The 22,890-nt window shown below is 34.2% G+C and overlaps 1 protein-coding gene across 18 annotated transcripts in view; it reads right to left on the bottom strand.

Moving 5' to 3' along the window:
• Mctp1 (multiple C2 and transmembrane domain containing 1) overlaps positions 1-22,890 on the bottom strand; it is a 367,854-nt gene that overhangs the window by 141,106 nt on the left and 203,858 nt on the right. For 15 of the 18 annotated variants that reach the window (XM_015483699.2, XM_048811432.1, XM_048811442.1 and 12 more), the window contains 5 exons: positions 17,145-17,247; positions 15,298-15,400; positions 14,860-14,961; positions 14,405-14,479; positions 12,342-12,461 (listed from right to left, as the gene is read on the bottom strand). In XM_015483699.2, the coding sequence (XP_015339185.1) occupies positions 12,342-12,461; positions 14,405-14,479; positions 14,860-14,961; positions 15,298-15,400; positions 17,145-17,247 (503 nt within the window). Of the gene's footprint in view, positions 1-12,335; positions 12,462-14,404; positions 14,480-14,859; positions 14,962-15,297; positions 15,401-17,144; positions 17,248-22,890 lie in introns of those variants that run through there. The other 3 variants (XM_048811444.1, XM_048811435.1, XM_048811448.1) reach the window with 2 other exon arrangements.

The raw sequence follows: 22,890 nt of genomic DNA on the forward strand, positions 1-22,890 counted from the left end.
AAAGGAGAGCAGTGCCAAGATCAGTATGGTTATAGCATAAATTAATAATCAATGGATATAGATCACATAAATTTTTCCATAATTTCTGGCTATTTTCCTTCAGGATTAATGGAGTTTATGATCTAAAAACATTTAAAAAAATGGCTCCTAGAAACTTTAATTAAAAACAGTGACTGTTTCTTGACAGATTTGAAAATGTATTTGAAGATAAGATGCATTGGTAGTTGATCCCTTGCCCATTTTACCTCTTAAGTTCAAGGCTGAATATATCTGGCTTGGATACATGAATCAATTGCATTCAGATTTGGTTTAGAGATGCTATGTCCAAAATTAATTGGTGTAATAGACTCAACAAGAAGGAGGATGGCAATTCGAGGTTATACTCAGGGACCCTATTTTCCTTCCCATGGAAAAATCTCCTTCTTTTCTAGGGAACCCCGTGAGGGATTACAGCAGATGATAAAAGTCTGAAAGAAAATAAAAGCATACCTGAGATAGAGTGAAGGCAAGAGAGAGGGGGGGAGAGGGAGGGACAGACAGACAGACACTGACTAAAGTTGTTGGTCTCACCTAAAGTTCTTAAACATTTTTATGCAATGCTCTGAAGCTGCCTGCTGTTACTGGTTAATTTTTCTGGACTGCCAGGAAATATATACAGGAAGCAAAGAGAGGAAGGAGAAATAATGGAGTGCCCCCTTTCTGACAGTCAAGAGAGGAGAGAGAAATGTTCCCACACTGATCTCATTAAGATGACGAGAATAATGAGTGTGAATCTTCTGTACGAATCTCATAGTAGATAGAGGAAGGCATAAATGTATCCCCCATTCACCCTTTTATGATGCCTGATATACTACATTTATTCTCAGCTTCATCTGATACTACTGTTGGGGGTTTCTCTTAGGATATTACAGCTTTAACTTCAAGTTTTGCCGCTGAAGTCCTCTGAGTCAGTCATTCCACACAGCTTTACTGAGTGTGCATGAAAATGGGGGAAGATCTGTTAATGGCAGTTGAAATGCATCTCAAGCAGAACAGCCTGAATTTATTTCCTGTCACTGGCTCTGGTAATGGATTAAAAATACTGACAAATGGCATTTTTCAGTTTACAATCTATTTTATTTCCTAGTTCCTTAAACTTAGGTTAAACAGTCTAGTCAATTAGAAATAGAACTTAGGGATTACTACTAAATATTTTGCAGCTATATTTTTGTAGGAAAAGCCATCAATCTGTGACAAACACTGGTGGGACATTTTCTGTTATCTCCTGCTCTTAGGTCCAGTAGAGAATACTTTTTTCATCAATAACTTTACATTAAATTTACATCATTTTGATAAAATTCTTGAAAGACTATAGCTTTCAGGAAAAAAAACAAAACTCTATGTTGTTGTGATCATGTTATTCAAATCTAAATTATCCACAGGCTCTCTCCTGCTTCACAGAATTTCATTCAGATGATTTAATTTAGCTTTCTTCACTCCAATAACTCCAATAGCAATAAATTGGCACACCAAGTTTATAACTATACCTCCCAAAGTCGATATAACAAAGTGGGCAACACCCTACAAATTCAAATAGTATCTAAAAGTATGCCCTAATTGTTGTTTCAATACTGCACTACTTCATAAAATAATATACTATTGCATCATGTTGTTTAATTTTATGCTGGAATAATTTGGATGTATATAATTTTAAAGAAAATATAGATTCTACAACATGTACACTCAGAAAAATGAGAAATTATATCCCATTCATGTATGATATATCGAAGTACTGTCATGTATAACTAATTAAAACAAATAAAAATTAATAAAAAAAGAAAATTTAGGAAGACAGAAGTACAATGAAGTTGGGTCACCAGTTTTTCTAAATGATTAAAATACATATACTTTCCCCGGGCATTTATTTAGTCTAATGGAAATTTATGCCATGTAAAAGTCATTTTAGCTACCATTAAATCAAAGTGGATCAATAGAGTTTAAGCTACTTAAACAACTCAGTAAAAATATGTTTGAAACCTGGGAAATATATTCTTAATGAATTGACATTTGCTTTTGGGAAAAAAGTCATTTTTACTACTTACAGGCAAAATTATATAATATATACATATGTTATATATATAATCTAAAATGTACCTTACTCAAACACACAGTGAGCTCTAATTAAGAGTTTTTTTTTTTTTTTTTTTTTACTATTATACACACATCTCTGCATGGTATTTTTGGAATGTGATTGCAACTAATAGAAAAGATGATCAAAATATAAGGTATATACTTATTACTTAAACTGCAGAAATAAGACTAAGCAGAGTGGGCATTAATTTACTATATCAAGTAGGCAATTCCAGCCTTCCCACATCAGCGTGTTCCTTAACAGGAAACACAAAGCCTCACAAGTTCAACTTTACACCCTGAGAATTCTACAGCACAATGTCAAACATCTGCTTTTCCTTAATTGAGGACAATTCAACTTACAAACGTCACCCTTCTTCTCACTGCTGCTGTCCTTGAAACTTCTATTACTAGCAACTGGGGGAGGAGAGTTATTGTCTTGGTCAGTCATTTACTTTACCTCTTTGTACTTGTTCTGTCCTGTAAAATAATCTCTAAGCTCCCTTCCAGCTGTAACATTCTATGACTTCATATGCATTGTTCATATCCCTTACGACTTTTACTTTTTAAAGCCCTGGACTTTGCCCTTAGAATTTGGACAGATGTGTTCCTGGCATCCTGAGCACCCAGCCATAATCCCACTGACTTTTCTTCCTCCATAGGATGCTTCCATTTCCAAGCTAGGACTCTATGAAGGGATCCCTAGGACTGGTGAGTGGTTCAATGCTATTATCCATGGTGTCCCCATAAAGAAGTGTGTTCCAAGGTTCATGCAACTGTCTTCCAAAACAGACCTTTCCATCTTGTTTGGATGTAAGTAGATTGTCTGAAAAATGTTACATTTTATGTACACTAGCCAGCCCAGATATGGGACTTAGAAATAAAGTGGTGGTAAGAGGCACAAACTCTGAGAATCTTAAAAATGTAGGAAACAGTGCACATTCAGTCAGGTTAGTAGAATCCAGGTTAAAAGTCTGTCTTGTAAATATCAGCCTCTGGCTAAGGTATGCAATAGGCTGTTCCAATAGGAGAACCAAACTATGTAAAGGAATTTAAATAAAAATCAGATACACACTGACTCTCAAAACTTTTCAATATCACTACCTACCTAGAAAAAGTGAACTCAGCCATCTGAATAATATGTAATTTTTCTCTGCCATCACTTTACTAATATCACTTCAAAATATAACAACTTTCTATACAAATTCAGTATACTAATTTGTGGATAATTAATGTACTACAGTAATATTTGGTGATCTATGATTTTAAATTTAATCTAAATGATTTCTCTGATTGACGAAGGGAAACTATTTAATTCACCGCTTTATGACAAAACTGAATGAAGCTGGGCTCAGTGGTGCACACCTGTAATCCCAGCAACTCAAGAGGCTGAGGCAGGAGGATTGCAAGTTTGAGGCCAGCCTGGGCAATTTAGCAAGACCCTGACTTCAATTTTAAAAAGGCGGGGTGGGGGTAGTGGCTGGGAATGTAGCTGAAGTGATAGAGCACCCCTGGGTTCAATCCCCAGTACCATTGAAAAAAAAAATCTTGATGAAAGATTTCTGTTTAAAACATGTACAAAATTTGCTTGCAGGAACTGTATAGAATGTTATCTATGGAAAATAGAAAACACAGAATTATTTATATATAGCAATGTGGGATAGAAAATCACATATTTACATATTGTTGATAAATTGCAATAGTAAAGTGTTTTTTTTTTATCCCAGTGGTGAGCTGAAAAACTTTATATGCAGAACAGACTATAGAACACATATTTGAACTGTTTTAAATGGTTTTCCTATTACATAACCTTTTCTTTTCCTGCCCTTCCAATGGAGATTTAATAGGTAATCAAGCTTAATGAAGTATGCTTTTATAACTTTGACATATTATATTTATTTAAGAATAAAAAATTAGCAGTTACTCATAAAAACAGTACAATGTATGTATAAAACACTAATATTGAGATGTTATATTACTTAGTCCAGAATTCAGCTTCAGCCCACTTCTCCATTTTGGATTGGGGTATAGGAGAAAATCCTTATGTGGTTTGCATAAGGGGGAAAATCAAATTCTTCCATCTTTAGGAAACTAAAATTCTTTCCTTGAAATGGTGGACTCCAACGTAGTCAATGATTTCTTATAGCAATCACAAATTCTCTTTCTCTCGACTGGTTTGCATCATATACAAATGATAGAAATTCCAAATTATACATTATCACCAAGAGTAGGAAATTAAACACAGTTAAACTTACATTAAACCCTAATATGTAGAGTATGCATTCTCAGTAGGGGCAATATGACACCCCAGGGGATGAAAATTAGTTCTTGGTGGGGGCTGCCAGAATTACTTATGACTGCCCCCCAAAACTCAGTACTCTCTGACAAAATCTTATTCCCTTAGTATTTAATTTCTTTCATTAAACTAAATGAAAAATTCTTCTGTAGCAGAATACAAAAAAAAAAGTCGAGGAATCTGACTTAAGATTAAATAAAAGTTTTGTCATGAAAATCTGTTTATTTATTCCCTTAAAGCCAGGGGTGACTTTTGTTTTTATCCAAATATACATTAACACTTTGAATGCTTTCCATCTTTCTTTGCTTCTTAGCTGTTCTCTGATTTTCTCTGCATTATTTCACTATAAGCCAGTCACTATCATCTTTACTGTTACCACTTGTTGATTGTTGGATTTCTGTCATCACAAAAAAAGTAGCAGATGCAACAGAGTCATTACTCACAGACCTACCTTTGGCAAAGACAGACTACTATATATCCCCAGCTCTTAATATAATGTTCAAACATGGTAAAATGATTGCAAGGAAATAGGCAGAGAGAAAAAGGAATAACTAGATTAATAACATTTCAAGTTAGTCTCTGACTTGGTAAATTAACTCAAATATATTCACAATTCAAAGGTTATATTTACAACTATCCAAAAATAGAAAAATGAAATGATAGAAAGCATTCTATTCCTATTTCTTAATATTTATCTGATACAAAAGTGCATGAAATTACATGGAGAATGAATCGAATGAATAAAGTATATTAATGACTGCTTCTCTGTTATAATTTATAAACATTCAGAAGAGTTAGTCCTCTTTATCAAATTTTACTAGAATAAATTATATAATTATCTCATTCTTTTAAATGGTTTCCTTTGCAAAATTCACTATATAATGATATACTGAAATGAAAATAGTTGGCCATTTTGTTCAATAAATGTGTCCTATACAATTTAAATCAAAGTTAGAAAATAGAAAAATCCTTCAGAGGACAAGAATATAAGCTTAGGAAATGGGGAGAGAGAATCAGACATCTTTGATTCATTTCATGATTTTTAATCCTTAGCAAACTCAGTTGGAAAATGTGGAGCACACAACATATTTATAGCATCTTATGAAGGTTTGGGGATTGCAACTACCTGATAAGTAATGCAAAGAGGTAGTTTAAAGGCAACACCCATACAAACAGAAAAAGACTACACTGAGGCTTTGTGTACTCCACCACCTGAACCTTCATTGCATGTACCAATAAGGGTCATGAGAAGGAAAATTCTTGGATTCAATATGGAAACATAGTGTTATGGTTTGGATCTAAAATGTCCCCTAAAAGATCATATGTCGAAGTCTACAGGCAGGAGTGTTCAGAGGTGGGGCCTTTGAAAGATGATTGTATTATGAGGGCTCTAACCTCATCAATGGATTAAACATTTATGGGTTCATAATCGAATGGGCTATCGGAAGGTGGTGGAAATTTAGGAGATGGGTCCTGGTTGGATAATGTAGGCCCTCTGGTGTATGTCCTTGAAGGTTATATTTTGTCCCTGGCCCCTTCCTCTCTTTTGCTTCTGGGTCACCATGACGTGGGTAACTTTGTCATATTCTCCCCACCGTAATGTTCTGCCTCACCACAGGCCCAGAAACAATAGAGCCAATTGACTATGGACTGACATTTCTGAAACTGTGAGCCAAAATAAATCTTTCCTCCATTAAGTTCTTTCCCTCAGGTGTTTTTTCACAGCAACAAAAATTTGACTGACACATATGGTTATGATTATAATATTTGTGGTTTATGTTTGATTATAATATAGCACAACCATGTTTATACTTGGAAAAAGTGATCAGTTTTATTTTCTCCAAATCACCCACAAAAGAAAACTTTTACAGATTTTAGCATCCTATGACTTCCCATATAGAGGACAAAGGAGGTAGAGCAGAGATCACAGAAATCATGTTTGATCTGCTACTGGGATTAATACAGAATAAAATTTAGGATGAACAAGATTTTCAGAAAGTATCAGATTCTCTGGCATATGTGACTATCTCCCTCCAAATATCAGAAAGCCCTTTTGATGACATCTATTAAAATAAACCAAAAAGGGCGTTGGCATCATTTAAAGAGAAGGATGATTTGCAGAAGTGCTGCATCGTATATCTAACAAATACAAAAACAAAAGAAAAATTATTCATGTAAGTAGGAATGCAAAGTGAACTGCAGCATCACTTCTCAGGAAGGATCAAGAAATGTTTTGTTACATTATTACCTGGTTAGGTATATTTCCTATGATTCAGAATTGACTTTAGCTAATAGTGATCAGCCTTAAGACTCAACTCACTTCTAAATTATGGTCTTTTCAGGGGAGATTTTGTGTAATTGAAAGAATTTATATGCAATGTTTTGTGAAAAGCAGTGCTTACGGAAACCTAATTTATAACTCGTCATGTAATTTAGGACACTGTTTGAAAAAATTCTTCCCTGGAATTGAGATGAATTTTGGGAAAAATGTATATTCTGGGTATCAACTTGATATGCCAGAATGTCCATCTGAATTGTGCATATAATCTATTTACTGAAAATGGTACTGCTAGACACTTCAATGTGTCAACACTTTTGACTCTACAAAGTAATTTTAGGTAACTTTGGTTATATGTGATCTTCTAAATCAATGAGATGTTGCAGGTTTTTTCCTTTCTTGTTCGTTTGAGAAAGAAATGTTTATCATTGTTTAAAACTTATATAAATTAAATTAACTATTGTTTACTAAATAATGGCATAAATGCTAAAAGGTGGGCAAAAGGGCTTGGAAGTTAAAATTTATAGCTTTAGAAAAATTTGTGAGTACAAGGATAGAACCATCATAGATCATTTTTCTTTAGTATTTGTTTCTTTAATTTTTCGAGGTCCTTCTGATTTTCTATCATGGGCAAAGTAATAAAAATTATATCTGGAACATTTCCAACTTTTCTGCTAACTCTAAAGAATAATCGTAGCAACAAAAGACTCATAAAAATAATTTGAAAATCATCATAGACCTGAAACATAATTTTCCTGGTGTGGTATTACTGATATCTGGTAAATTTTCAAAATAGGAATTTCTGTTGTAAACATAAAGTGATCTTTGATATGACCAGTATAATTATCCTATGTTCCATTATTCAGTAATATAAAGTAAGACTTGACTTACAGGTGGATGTTGACATTGTTTTTATACTGATGCTTCTTTTTAAACAATGAGCCCTTTTTAGTCTTTGATCATGAAGCCATTTAAAACGTCTTCTTGGTTTTTAATAACTTTTAGGAAAATCCATAAGTTGTTTAGTAGCAGCAGACTTTCTACCCAGGAAGCACACAATGAAGCCTCCCTAAGTGCCTATTGTCTGCAGATCACTGTATTATATTCCCTTTGCCTCTGCAAGCTCAGTTCCTCCTCCTTTGCTGGGGCATCCTCCATTTTTTTTTTTTTTTTAATCATTTGGTTACACAGAGCAGCCTTGTGTCATTCTTTGCATGCATCATCCCTGGTTTTTCCTCTCCTCCTGCATAATGGCCCAGCTTTTCTGAGGATGGCTGTTGTCCCAAGTATGATCCTTTACTAAAATGGGAATTGAATGAAAGTGAGCACAAATTTTCTGGAAGCAAACGAAAACCATCCATTTGAAAAGGACCCAGAAAGAAACAAGTAATGAACCAGAGTGGCCTCCATGAATTGCTGTAGAGGGAATTCTTGGTCTCCCCACCCCACCTCTCTCTCTCTCTCTCTCTCTCTCTCTCTCTCTCTCTCTCTCTCTCAAACACACACATATATACACACCAAGAAAAACCTAGAGGGAGAATCTCAGTTGGAAGCCTGCCTCCTAGGCTGGTCTGGACAGAGGGTTGAAGTCAGTAGCCCTACAGGTACTAACAGAAACAAATGTATTTTATGACTAACAGTTAAGCATTCAAACATGCCGCTTTGGAACACAAGGTACATTGAGGAGTTGACATCTCTTCATAATTCATGTTCATTGTTCCTCTAAGTAAAATATGTGTCTCTCTTTAGTTATTCTGTTAGGAATTGTACTTTAAAGGCAAGAGGACATTTTTGATAATGCACATCTTAAGACTTTTCATTAAAGTACCAAATTTAAATTCTACCTTTTTGTGCACTCTGACATTTTTGTCTGGCATTTTCATTAATTTTGCGACATACATAAATGTAGCTGAAATGTTAACTGATCAATACTTTGTCTCTCTCATGTAGCACTAGCGCTCCATTCCCCAAGGACCACACAGCAGAACAGAAATTAAATGTGTAAAATATCAAATGTTAATGTTAAACACAGCGGCACTTACTGTATAACGACAGAAAAGGCTAAAACAATTCCAAATGGACAGATGGTACCACAAATTATCTACAATCACATTTAAAGATTAAAGTTTGTCCTGTAAAATAATTCTTTGACGCACACTGAAGTGTGTCCTTTTACTGATAGCTCAGTTGTCCAATTATTTTTGTGCTCATTACAGTGAGAAATGACAGTACTGAAAAGAGAGAATGTACACTCTTTTTCTTTTTTCTTTTTCCCATTTTGCACCCACTGACATCCACAAAAACACAAATGTCTGGTCAAAAGCCTGATGAAAATTAGGCCCAATTTATGAGGCATTTCCAAGTCTACGATAGATGATTCCCAGAGACAAGCAGCGCCTACACGCACACGCCTGTGTTCGCTCTTAGGTAGACGTTACTCACAGCAACATTCAAAACCCACTGCATAGTGCTCAAAGGAAGGCCATTCCCAGAAACATATTTGCTTATCTTTTCCCTCCCCTTCCAGACCAATTTCAGTTTCTATTGTCATCAGCTGGCTTGGAATCCTCCCCATAGCATACAGGTAGTGCTGTGCAGACTGCAGCTGCCCTGAGTCTGCATTTCTTGAGCTTTCCATGTTCTTTGTCACTGGGACACTAAAATGATGGTTTTTCTATTTTGACTTATATTTTTGGAGAGTAAATTAGAAAAGGAAAGTAAAACAGAATAGAAAAAAAAAAGACCTGCTTTTATAAAGTTTGATCTGGGCCTAAAACCAAGCTGTATAATGGTACAAATGCATGTGCTCCATGAGGCAGCTGCATTTATGAAAAACTGGGCCAAGAGGAACCAGTATTATAATAATAGACCCATGATCCATCAACAGGGCGTGACAGGAACAGTATGTTTGTAACAATGGGGTGCTGCTCATACTCTTCTCCTAATGGAAAGCACTCTTTTTCAATAAACTGGCCTAAAAAGGCTCCAGTTAGGTAATGAGATCTTTGAAACATTTCATTTTTAAAATACTCACATCATTTAATATCTATAAGATGAATAAAAATCTTACAACAGTTTTGAACTTTATGTTATTAAAATTGTAAGGTATATATTTTAAAGGGTCTTTTAGAGAAGAAATAAAATCTACTGTATGGCCTTGGGCAAGGTAATTAACTTTCCTGTGCCTCTGTATACTGGGAAAATAATAGTATCTAAGTACCTAATGATATCATAAGGTTTTGGGGAATATTAAATTCATTAATGCACGAAGGCATTTTCATGTGTTAATATGTAAAGAGTGGTTCCTTGGCACATAGTAAGTGCTTAATAAATACCAGCTCTTGTTATATAAGAATCTTTTAATATCAGAATTCAATCTGGGGTTTTATATTAATAAAGGATTATGGAATAGTTTAGAATTCAAATGGAAACTATAGAAAAATTACTACAACAGTATTAAGCTACATGTATCATGATTTAATAACTAGCCTTATTCAATCAAACCCTTATCTGTCTGGCGAGTAAATTTCTCCACATAAGAAAAATATTCATATTGATTGATTGGTTCATTAATTGGTCAATTGATTTAGTAAACCATTTATATAGGGAGCTTAGTAACTGCTAGATATTTTGCAGATGATACTGGAGTCCAGGATGAAAAACACAGGGTTCCCATTCTCAAGGAGCTCCTAGTTGAAGTCTAAATAAATAAAGCTTGGTTTTGTTATTCATTGTTATTTAAATCACATTCAACAGAATGTAATTTAGCACTTCTTTTTTTTCCTATGAAACTGTTAATATTATTGTTTCTTCTCAAAATACTCTTAATGTGTTTTCACATTGTTGTTTATAGCCTCTTTTTTTTTTCTTACCCTCAGTGTCCAAGGTTCTTTTCCTACATTTATTATGCCTGCTCTGCTTTTTGTGTAAGCCTCTTGCATTCAGCTGGTGTTTCATAGGACTGTCTGTTACAAACCTACCACCAGAAGAGAGAGATTTTTATAGTTCTTCCCCAGTGAAGTTTGCCCCCTTTCAATGAAATCATATTATGTTCATGTACCTAAATTTCTCAGAATTTCAGTGTCTGGATTTTATTTTTTTTCCCCAGAATCAGAAAAAAAAAAGTGAAAAAGGGCTGCCATCTTGAATATATTTTACAAGAGTGTCCTTTAGAAGCCTCAAGTTTATGAAGACTTACGTAACACAGAGCAAAGCTCAAGAGTTCACAACAAATGTTTCTGAACAAATTATATAAATATATACACTTTTCTGTGTTCAAATTTCACAAACAGCTATGGAGAATAACTTTGGAAGGAGTGAATCAAAAATGGCAGCATGACCTTTCCAGTAGAATTTTATTGCTGTTATAAGGCCTCATAGAACCTGGAAGTAATGATATAAAATATACATAGAAACTCAGTATCATTTTTTCTCATTAACATCAAAGTGCCTCAATGCTAGTGAAAAATCAGAACAAAGTTTGTTTTACAGTACCCCAATATCTTTATTATGTGAGAGGACTACTAAAAGAGTATTTAGAGAAGGAGTTGTTGTCCCCCCACCCCCTCTAAAACTTAATGATGATGACAGTCACTTTCTTTAAAGAGACAACAACATGTCTATGGGAAGCAGGCTGCCTAACTTTCTGGTAACTTACAACACAAAGGGACATACATACTCTTTGTTCATGTGCTCAGACATTAATGAAAGTCCCATAGAAGCCCTGAGAGGAGGACAGAGCTCAAAGTACTAAACAGATGTGCATACATTCATTTGAATGGTAATACTAAAATGTTGATTTGTTACTATAATTGAGGCTTTTCTTGTAAGCCCTCATAATAAAGTCGTATTTTGCAAAACTGGCAACTATAAGGAAACATAAGGTACTTATATTCTAACAAACATGAAAATAAAATAAAGGATTTCAAAAGACAGACTCCACTTAAACTTCAAACTGAAATCCTGAATAAGCAAAAATAATGTGAGAACAGAAAATCCCAGCTAAAACATAGAGGAAATTATCTTTTTGGATTTTCTGGCCTTGCCAATTGGTCTCATCAGCACTTTTTAAATAATCAAAAAGGCTACAAGATGAACGTTGTTAGAGGACTATCTGGATCCATCGAATTCTTACTTGTGACTTTTTAAAAAATGGAAATCTCAGAAGTAATAAAATACTCTTAAATAGGTCACATCCACTTCCAATTGATTCACATATTAAAGCATTACATACTACCATTCTACTGCCAATGATATTCATATTTGGGAGAAAAAGACTATAGAATGAATAAAATCAAATTGGGGATGGTCAAGATTATAACTATTATTATTTTCACATTGAGGACTTTTCTTGGCTCTCCTATTGGGATTTAGAATTATGCAACATGCAAAATTTTACTTTTTAGCTGTCACAGAGAAAATTATACATTGGCTGAGATGTCTTGCGTTCCGGAAATCTGGGGTGGGGGGTGTATTCTTGGACTCAGACCTTGAACAATCCATCAGGTTCCTGCCCACGGCAAATCTGTCCAGTCAAGTCTTAAAATAGGAGTTTTAAAATGGCCACATCAACATAACTGTTACTATAGCCACAGAAACATGCAGCTATGATTACTGAATTTAATGAATAACAATGTAAGTAATACAGAATGATCATACCACAAAAGCAGCTAGACTCCTTGGGGGTGAATCCCAGTCAAAGCAACTATTAACGTAGTATGCAGCATTCACCAGCACCATGACACAGCGTTTCGTTCTGATAAAGTTTCTTAGTAGCAGCTGTAAGGAAAATGAAAAAATTATTAGAATCTGCAAGATGAAAAAATGATCAAATAAATGGCAAAATTCTTCAAGTTTATTATGACTTAAAAAGGATTCAGGGAGTTAATAAAGCCATAAGAACATACTAAGCAATTTGGCTCACAAGTTTAAGAGAAAAATGTATTTCTGGAGAAAATGGAAAAAACTGACCTGTAAGAGCAAGTTCTTAGCTAAATATATTTGAAAAAACAATGCTATCATGTAGGTTGGATTTCTTTTTTCACAAGAAAAAAAAATTCTAACAAATTTAAAAATTGCTATTTACTGAATAATTATTAATTTTTAAGCTCTTAAATCTTATTGTGGTTTTAAGATTCATTAAATGTCTTAACTTCAACATATTTCAAAGTGAATTGAATACTTTGGAATGTTTTTATTTCATCTTAGAGAAAAACCTGTCAAGTATTGCTTATTATAGAAAACAAAATATTTTCACCTTTTAAATAAGATTTCTTCCTTTTTTACTAACATGTTCTCTACTAACGAATCTCTCTCCTACCTTAAATGTAACCTATATTTTCTCATTTCTTATTTTGCATACTTTTGGAGATCAGGAAAAATATTATAGTAATTAAGTGTGCCATAAAATCTTTAATTTGAATGGTATATGAGAGTTGATATAATTTAAATTTAAAACTATAGCATGATTTCAACAGTGAAAAAAAATAGTGTACATGCTATATAATGGTTCAAACAATTACGTACAGGTATCTTAACAGTTAGAACAATCATATGTCTGCAGGTTAATATTTTGCTACTCCAAATATACTTAAGTACTGCTCTGATGTTTTAAAGAAGTAGCTATGTAAAGTTCACTGAGGCTGTACAGCTAAAAGTATATGTGTGTAAATACAGATGCAAGTATGTGCATAACAATTTTAACACGTTGCTAAAACTGCAATTCCATTTAGGCAAAACGAAGAGTCTCCCTATTTATTTCACCTTCCTTTAAGAACATATTTTATTATTTTTATCTATGTAGAGAAATGTAGTCTGAATTCCTGTTTAGATAGATATTGCATTTGTAGCACATACACTATATTTAAATATCCAAAGATCTCACTGTTTTGGGTAGATTTCTTAGATTAAAAATAAAATGATTTCAGGTTTCTAATGGCATGGAAAATTATCAAATATTTCAAGGTGCTAATAAGCTCAGTAAATTTTAAAGCCATAATAAGTACAGTTTATTTTTTGCTCTGTGATTAGGTGTAGCATTTTTGTTAAAAGGGGTAGTTTAGTAGCACTTTTTAAAAACTTTATATCAAACCAAATTTAAAATTATAATTGATAGGTATCGAGCTTAATTTAAAAGTCTTTCATGATAGAAAAGTGCGATTTCCTGGATTTCTATTTTCTTAGCTAAAAATGGCAATGCAAGTTCAGTTCTGAAAGATTGTAGTTAAAATCTAATTAACAGGAAGGTTCCTCTTAAAAGATGGAGCCCCCTCGCTGGATTAGAGGGAAAAGCTTTATTCGGCTCACTTTACACACACCTGCATCATACCTGTGGGTGGTCTGCACACACATTTGAACCTCAGCTTTTGGCATTCTCATTTGTACACTCCATAGCAATCAAATTGTATGTTATGTTTGAAAAGATCATTCTTTTGCTAAAACATGACTACATATCCATTATATGCAGCACCTACAGTATCCCTTGTTCTTTCTGACCACCCCCATCCAATGTATTAGTTTGGTATTGTCCTGGTTTGATCTTTTAAAGAAAGGAAGGAAGAGAGAGAAAGAAAGAAAAAAGCGAGCCATTTTCAATAAGTAGATGACCAAAAATTCCATCATCTTCCCCCCTCCATACCTCCAAAATTTATTTGAATTTACTTAGATGTTTTACAGATATAATCAGGTCTTCCCGGAGGGATTAATCTTTCCTTGCTTTTTACCTGTTTAGAGAGTCTGTTTTCCTCTTCAATGTACTTCTGTTCTTTGGGTATTAATGTTCGTAAGCTGGCTTTCACCTATACATCAACATATGTGTCTGTTATGGATTAATATATTACAAATGTTTACAAGTTTTTCACGAAGTTCAATTTTCAATAATTTTTCAAGTTTCAAAGTCCTGGCTGCTGTGCTCATAAAATATAAATGTATACAGTTGCACATGCATGCACTTCCTTTTCTTAGGCAGGCAGGCAGCGGTCAGAGCACAACCACAGCAGCAGTCGCCAACTATAACAGAAAGTGTGGGTGTGCCAGGCAGTGGCAGAAGCGTATTCTCCAGGATACATCAAGGTTTAGAGAAAATGAGGAATGACAGAAATTCTCTACAAATCAGGAACAAAAGCTTTCATGAAACTGAACTCTTTAGCAGTACAAAAAAGCCAAAGTTAAGACTTACAGCATTAAAAATCACATCTATTTCAAGATAGATGACCCCCTTTGTTGGCCCTGTCAGCTGCTTGTTTTTCAAGACGTAGGCTTTCTGTTCACCATTTTGAATCTGCGGGAAAAGGACATGACAGCCGTCTGTCTCGCGGTCTCCACTGAATACACTCCCTCAGTGACCTTTGACCCCCAGCTGCTGAAACTGACAGAGAACCCAAAACAACTGTGGCAATTCTGACAAGTACCTGTTCATTACCAGGATCAAGTCTGTCAGGAAAAATTAACTATCATGGGATTCAACATGGCTGTGAATTGAGTATGTTAAAATTTTTAGTGTTCTTATTACAGACCTTGGTTGAGAAATGACAGACATAGAGCTGAGGTTTTTTTTTTTTTCTTTTTCCTTGAGCAAAAGCAACACAGAACAGTGTGTCAGGTGAATAAAACTTACAGACAGCAATGGTATAGCAACTTTGCCCAGAAAGTCAGCACTTCGATCCCGATCTTCATCATAAACTGTCACTTCAAGAACGGAATGAATATCTTTAATGTTGCTGCATAATAAATATATGTAAAAAATAAAAAAGATTTCATTAGTGGGAAACAAGAACTAAAATGGTTTTGAAATTTCAGATAGCTCCAGCTGATTTTGTATGTGTATATTTTTATGTGTGTTATTTGCATATACACATACAGGGCAGCTTGGTATCTGACAGAATTTCCCATAGTGCACCCTAGTTGACTACAGTGATGGTTCTATTATCTAAATCTTTGAAGAACACTGTAATTTCAAGTTATAATTTTTAAAAATGAAAAATAATTTCCCATCTGCATGGGCAAAGAATAAAGTTAATGAAAAAAATCAATAAGTGAACCTGCTGTTTTTTAGATTTTTTTCTTTTCATTTTAACAATAAATCATATTTTCCCACAACCCCCACATAAAACACCATAAGGTTTGATATCAGCAAGAGTCACCATTTATTTTTTATAACTATTATTTTTTATAATAATAGAACATGTCTTTTTTGTTTACAGCTCTCACCAAAACGTTGACTCAGTTTCTGTTATGTTCTTAGTGGGAAAAAAAAAATGAACAAACACAGAAAGCAGAATGGTGAATATGTAACATTTATAGCAATTGTACCACCCTGGAATTTAGAAATTAAGTGATGTTCCATTATGTTCTAAAGACAACATATGTTAACAAATGACTGTGTGAGTTCTTCATATTCTTGTTTCTAGAAAAATAAATGCAAATTGTTGATAGCATTTATTCTTGGATCAAACTGTTTGCCTAGAAAACATGAATTAAGAGGAAAAAAAAGAATATTCATTACTGAAAAACTGCAACCACATGTGAGAAGAGGCTTTATCAAGGCACAATCAATTAATGGCTTTGATAATAATCAAACCTATTCATTTAATTATGCATTCCAGAGAAAAACACTCTCCACAACCTTCTTAGGAGTGCAAGTCTCCTGACTAGGCTTTCATCTTTTATAAAAATGTGGAATTCCTTAAAAATAAATTGGTCAGATAATTAAAGCTGATTAGTTACGGGCTCTTAAGGAAAGGCATTATAAGGAATTAATGAAGAATTTAGCACTTTTTCATGTACAAAATAAAACTGTGTTAGAAAACTTTATGTAGTACTTCTGTTTGGAGAGTTTTCTTTTGTTTAGAGTTCATTTCTAAAGCTCAATTTAAAAAAAAAAACGTAGGAAATAATATAGTGTAACATCGGCAGCTTTTACAGTGCATGATTGAAGAGATTTCCAAACTTTTTAAAACAAAAGGAAAATTAACTCAAAGGGTGTTTTGGTATCTAGGACAATACTTAATATTCTTATTGTGCTAAAATGAAACAAACCAAAACTAAAGCATCTGCCGAATTCGTGACCAGATTGTTTGCTGATTTCAGCAATGGAACAAATAGAGCTTTGTCCTCCTTGGTGTCAATGTGATTGGGAAGAATTTCAATAGAAAGAATAAAAGGAAGAAGCAGTATGGCGATTCTGTTGATGAGAGCAAAACCCTTAGTGAAGTCATATGAAAAACACAGTCGTATAAAGAACTCAGTTTAAAAGATGTCTGTGAAAACAGAACAAAACAAAAAATGGCATACTTCTTTCCCCAGGTCTCAATTCTCAGGAAGGTAGTCATGAAATTTCCAGTTGTTAGCAAAGACAGGTCAGATACATTGAGTTGTGAATTAGCAAATAATAGACACACACACACACACACAGAAGTATATTTCATACAGTTCTGAAATGAGCTCAAGGTAATGGTTACTTACAATGTGAAGACTTTGTTCCATTCAGGATTGAGATTTTTGTAGACGGTATGTGTTAGCAGTCTATCATTGTTCAGTTCTACTACACAAAATGGGTCACTTTTACCTACAAGATATTTGGGGTGGACATTTTTAGTATAAATCGCACCCATCATTTACAATGTCATGTTCATGACCATGTTTATTTTCCAAAAGTCTTATAGTAAACAAAAAGTCAAGTAAAATTTTAAAAATAAAACAACCCATCAAAATAGAGTTAGATGTACTAGATGATGTTAGCAATCATAATGATTCACAGCAATTTAGAACCTGGAAAAGTGAAAAAGACCAAATTATATAGCTTAAATTTCAATTTGCATTTGTTTTACAAAAATAATACTATAATGAGAGAGAATGTGATGCATGTCCATCCCTAAATCAGTTTTTATTTAATTCTATAAAGATCATTTGAAATGTTCATCTCCTTCAATCTTATGCATATATTTTTCAACTCATCTGATTGACTAGTAACTTGTAACTAAATTTCTAAACAAGTTTATTTTGAGAAAACTGCTATTATTGCAGAATTACAACATTTTAATCTAAGGCTGAGTTACTTTCTCCTGAGATATCTATGGAATCATAAGTAAATTAGAACCTCTTAGGCAGAAAAAAATTCTGCCATTTGAAACTTACATCAACAACCAATCTGCATGTTAAGAACAGTATTTTTTCTGTTTGCTGAAAGTAAAGGATTCTATCTATCATCTATTTACAGCGACTTTGCTCTGCCAGTCAAATCTCATCCTTTCTGCAATTATGTTTTGTGATGTTCTCAATATTTTTGTAATGTCATGTCCTGTGTTATAAGAACCCATAAAGTCAGAGGCTCTACGGGAGCAGCATTAATGATATTAGTGCAGCATGTAATTTGTTTGATACCTTATACAAATGACAATGAAATCAATATTTAGACAAAGCTGTCCAGAGGTCATATCTTTTAAACTACAATATTGATTTAGACTACATAAGAGGTTAATGTGCATATTATTAACTTTAATGATAAAGAATAATTGTTTTAAATGCATTGTGAATTGTACTCAGAGTAGTTTACACTTGTGGGAAAGCTTAAATATCATTGAAGATTTTCAATTAAATTTTAATGAGAAGAAATGTATCAGCTACCAGTGACAAATAAGCTATGTATGTATGTATTCCCATACAGCAGTGTTATTCACTTTGTATAGTGTAGTTCTTAAAATGAACTGCACAAACTTTGACTCACTTTTAATTTATTATTTCTATATTTTAAAAAAAGAGTCAATATGTGTGTATAAGTTCAGTGGCCTCATATATCCTGGGATAATTGCATGGTTTAACATTTTGGTAGTCTTCTCAATTTGTAGTCTTGGGAATAATTTTCAGTAAAGAACAGGGAACTGGAAGTCTTCAAGGTCTGGTGAAGATTTCACTTCTGGCTTAGCATCCGTATTGTTTCCCCCACCCCCACCCCACCACTTCTTCATTGTTCTTGCCTTTACCTACCTATACCACCCTCACTTCCAGCTCACACATACACTATGGAAGATAGTGTCTAAAAAAGAATATTTTCTTCATTAAAACATATTGCAACCTGTTTTATTTGGTACATCATCCCATAGAATTCTTGTACAAGCATGAAAAGGCAGGCTCAAATAGTTCTGGAAATATACTTAACTGTAAAGGTCTAGGCAAAATCTTCCTAATTAACCATCATCCCATGGTAGTTAGTAGGCCACATACATAGGAAAAGCCATGCTATTTTGATTCTAGATTCATATATTTAACCACCAATATTTACTGCTTACCAAGTACCAGACAGTTTTCTATGCATCAGAGCTTTAGCAGTATATAAAACAATTGTTAAAAATGCCTGTCCCCGTGGAGTTTACATGGAAGAAGAAGGCAATGACTAATTTTAGTTTTTTTAGGTGATAAATATTATGGAGAAAAATAATGATGAAAGGTGACGGGGAGTGCTGGTTTAGACATAAATTTTTCAAAAGGGCCACAAGAAAGGTATCTCTGAGAAAGTGACATTCAGGCAAAGCAATAAAGGAGGTGAAAGAATGAGTCGGGTTAGCCAGAGAAACAGATCTTGGAAAGGCCAAAGAAGTGGCTGTCCCTGGCATTTCCAGGAATATCCAGGAGCCAGTGTGGTTGGAGGAATGGATGAGGTGGTGGGTAGGTGACAGAGAGGTAGGAGGAGAGTGGCAGGCCTTTGAAAGGACTTGGCTTTCACTCCAACTGAGAGAAAATGCTGTTGGGGGGATTTGAGTTGAGGATTGATATGATCTGATGGCTGTTATTTGAGAATAAGGTAGCAGCAGGGCACAGGAGGAGGTAGGGAGAAAGTCAGGAGTCTATTGAGATAATTTAGTGGTAGAAAGTGGTTGGATTCTGGACATATTTTGAAGATATTGTCAACAGGATTTGCAGATGTCAATATTGAACAATCTAAAATGCCCTAAAGATGGAAAACAATTCATTGAGCGCCGCTAAGCCAGTACTTTTTCTTTTCTATCTTCTCTTTCTTTTTAAGAATAAAAAGCATTCAACAAGATGCTCAGACTGGATAATTCTAGAATCTGACAGAGGAAAATTTAGGTAAGAAGAGAGCAGGAATTTTATGTTTCTTTTGTATTCATCTTTTATTTCTAAAAAGTTATCTTTTTGCAGTGTAAGTTAATGGATGCCAACATGAAGTGTTTACACACAGTTGCTTTTCACTAATTTAGAGAGTATCCTTCCACTGTGTGATCAAGGGCAATTAAAAATTAGCAGCAATTTCAACTGTAAATATTAGATTCTGTAAACTTACCATTAAAAAGCATACACTTTAGTTTTATTTTAAAGAAGTGGCTACACATAGTTAATGTGCTTATCTGGCTTGCTAAATACTGTTCTAAATGACTGGCTTTTCAGTTTCTAAATTTTGCCGTCTTGATTATCTGCCACTTAAAAAAAAACAATTTAGAGAAATGCCAGTGATGGACCTAACCATTAATTATCTCTTAATTATTCTTTCCTTTTATCTTTTTATCTTTTTATCATTCCATTTAGACTCTGTGTTACACTGCTCTGCTTGCTGAGAGTACTGAGTTGTGGGATTGACTATGGGATGCAATGTTGAAGTCCCTAAAGTGTACTTTTTTTGCAAAGATCCAGGGAGTGATACAAAACAGTGCCCTGAAATGTTTTTGTTCAAAATCATACGGTCAGGAATGATTTTGGAGGAATGAAGGCAACATCCAAAGTTAAAGTGTATTTTGTTTCTGATCATTTTTGGCTATTGAAAGAGCCTACATGTATGAGAACATAGTACTGATCTTCCTCTCATTTTTGTTGTAATGTTACAGTAGATATATGGATGCCATCAGGCTCTCGTAATCCCTATCCCTTTGGATATAAAGCACCCAATCCTCTTCTAGCAATGCAAGAAACTGGAGGATTTGGTTTGGATGGAAAATAGAAATTTCAGCAGTGCTAGATGGTTGGAACTGTGGAGTTGTTTACTTTAACCATCATGACAGCTAGAAGAGAATCTTAGTCTTCCTTGAGAAAATGGCAATTTTCCATGTTAACAATTTTCTAGAGAGTAATACTAGTGCTTTTTTGATGGTTCATTACTTACTGAGTTTCTGCTCTGCTCACCCTAGAACTACAAGTATGATTAAGACATAGGCAATCTCTCAAGGCACATACAATTTAGTAGACATGAAATACATGTAAATACACAATTATAATTTAGGGTTGTAAGTGCTATAATAAAGGTAAGTGAAGAGTTCAAAGGGAGCAATGAGAAAGAAACATGTCATCTGTAACTTCAGGATGGGAAAGGGAAAAGGAAGTAGAGACTGTCCCAGAGGATATGACCCTGTGATCCATGGTGAATATACATCTCTATCACTGGCGTTTTTAGAAAAGAAGGACAACCACATAAAAAGTGGACTTTAATGTTTTATTATCAGGAGTATTTAGTTGAAATCTCTTTTGATAAGGTCTCTATAACAAAAAACCTAGATATGTGTAACATAACCACTATAAAATATTTAAAACTTTTGTTAGTATTGAGGTATTTCTAGTTAAATACTAGAGGCTACTTTTTTTTCTATGGATTTCTAGTAAGAAAAAAAAAAAGAAAATTTCAACTTATACTATGAAGCAGATTCTATCTCATAAAGCTGAGTCTATAATAGATTTTAAAGCATAAGAAGGCTTTTGTTGAAAAAGCATTCCTATGAGAATAAAAACAAACATCAGAGTTGACTCTAGTGGGCATCTATTCTGGTAACCTTCAAAACAGCACCGAGGATTAAACAGGGTGCACTCACTGACTGGCTACTTCTCTCTCACTGTTGACCCTTGTTCTTTGAGGTTTCAACACTGACACGTATATAAAAAACTATGGAAAAGTCTGCACTGCTTCTACTCACTTGCTAACTGCTTTATGGCAAGTGGATGACTTCAGGTTGTTCAAACTATTGGTTTGGGCATTAAAGTCACTCAAAGAATACTGAGTTTACATTCTTGCTCACAGAATAGAGAGTTAATCTTGATCCATCAGTGGTGGACTTTACTGGGTCATTTTGCTGCTGATAACTGGGGCCATTTGCTGGATGTGATGTGCTATAAAATTATGGGGGTGGGAAGGAACCCAGTGATCACCTCTTTGTTGCTATGTCTCTGTAAACACAGAGGCTTTCAGTGGTATGGAAGGCAATTTGTGCCCACGGGGGCCTTTTATTTTGGGCCTACCTTGCACAAATTAAGCTCTTTGGTTTAATTTCTTTGGTTTCCACAGTTTGAAGTGAGTCTATTTTAATCTTTTTATAAAATTATAATTGAGGTTGCCATCTGTCCTTTCTGCAAACTGAAATTTCAATCATGGCATATAACAATGTTAGAGTTGAGGGAATCCCATAGGGTCCATTGGAACAAAAAGCAATGTGTGTTGAAGACATCTTCCAATCCTCCTCTTACCACTGGAGAAAGAACTCTGACCTTAGTCGTTTTCATTGACTGACCTAAACACATTTTCAACATCTGATTGGTGGAATCACATTAACTGACATGCTTCACTAGGTCCCTACTGGGTCTGATTCTGGGACTTAGTAATAACAAAAGTGAAAATAATAAGGCTTATTTTTTTTTCCTCACTAAGTCATAAAGCAGGTTTCATTGTGGCAAGAAAATTGACACTCTAAAGTCACAGCTCTACTATATCTTTTTTTCATATTGAAAATTTTATAATGTCCTCTTTCTTATCCTGAAACAAAAAAACTGACCATTATACGATTTTAAAATTTAATATAATGCCTGAATTCTATTATAAAGGAAGGCTAAATAGAAAGCTGTTTACGATAAAATCATACATTTATTTGTTTTTTGTTTTTTTTTTTAAATTTTTTATTGTTGGCTGTTCAAAACATTACATAATTCTTGATATATCATATTTCACACTTTGTTTCAAGTGGGTTATGAGCTCCCATTTTTACCCCAAATACAGATTGCAGAATCACATCAGTTACACATCCATTGATTTACATACTGCCATACTAGTGTCTGTTGTGTTCTGCTGCCTTTCCTATCCTCTACTATCCCCCCTCCCCTCCCCTCCCCTCGCCTCTTCTCTCTCTGCCCCCTCTACTGACATTCATTTGTCCCCCTTGTATTATTTTTCCCTTTCCCCTCACTTCCTCTTGTATCTACTTTTGTATAACTCTGAGGG

The sequence above is a fragment of the Marmota marmota genome, unplaced genomic scaffold (genome assembly GCF_001458135.2).
Source record: "Marmota marmota marmota unplaced genomic scaffold, marMar, whole genome shotgun sequence".
In the NCBI taxonomy this organism is placed as follows: domain Eukaryota; kingdom Metazoa; phylum Chordata; class Mammalia; order Rodentia; family Sciuridae; genus Marmota; species Marmota marmota.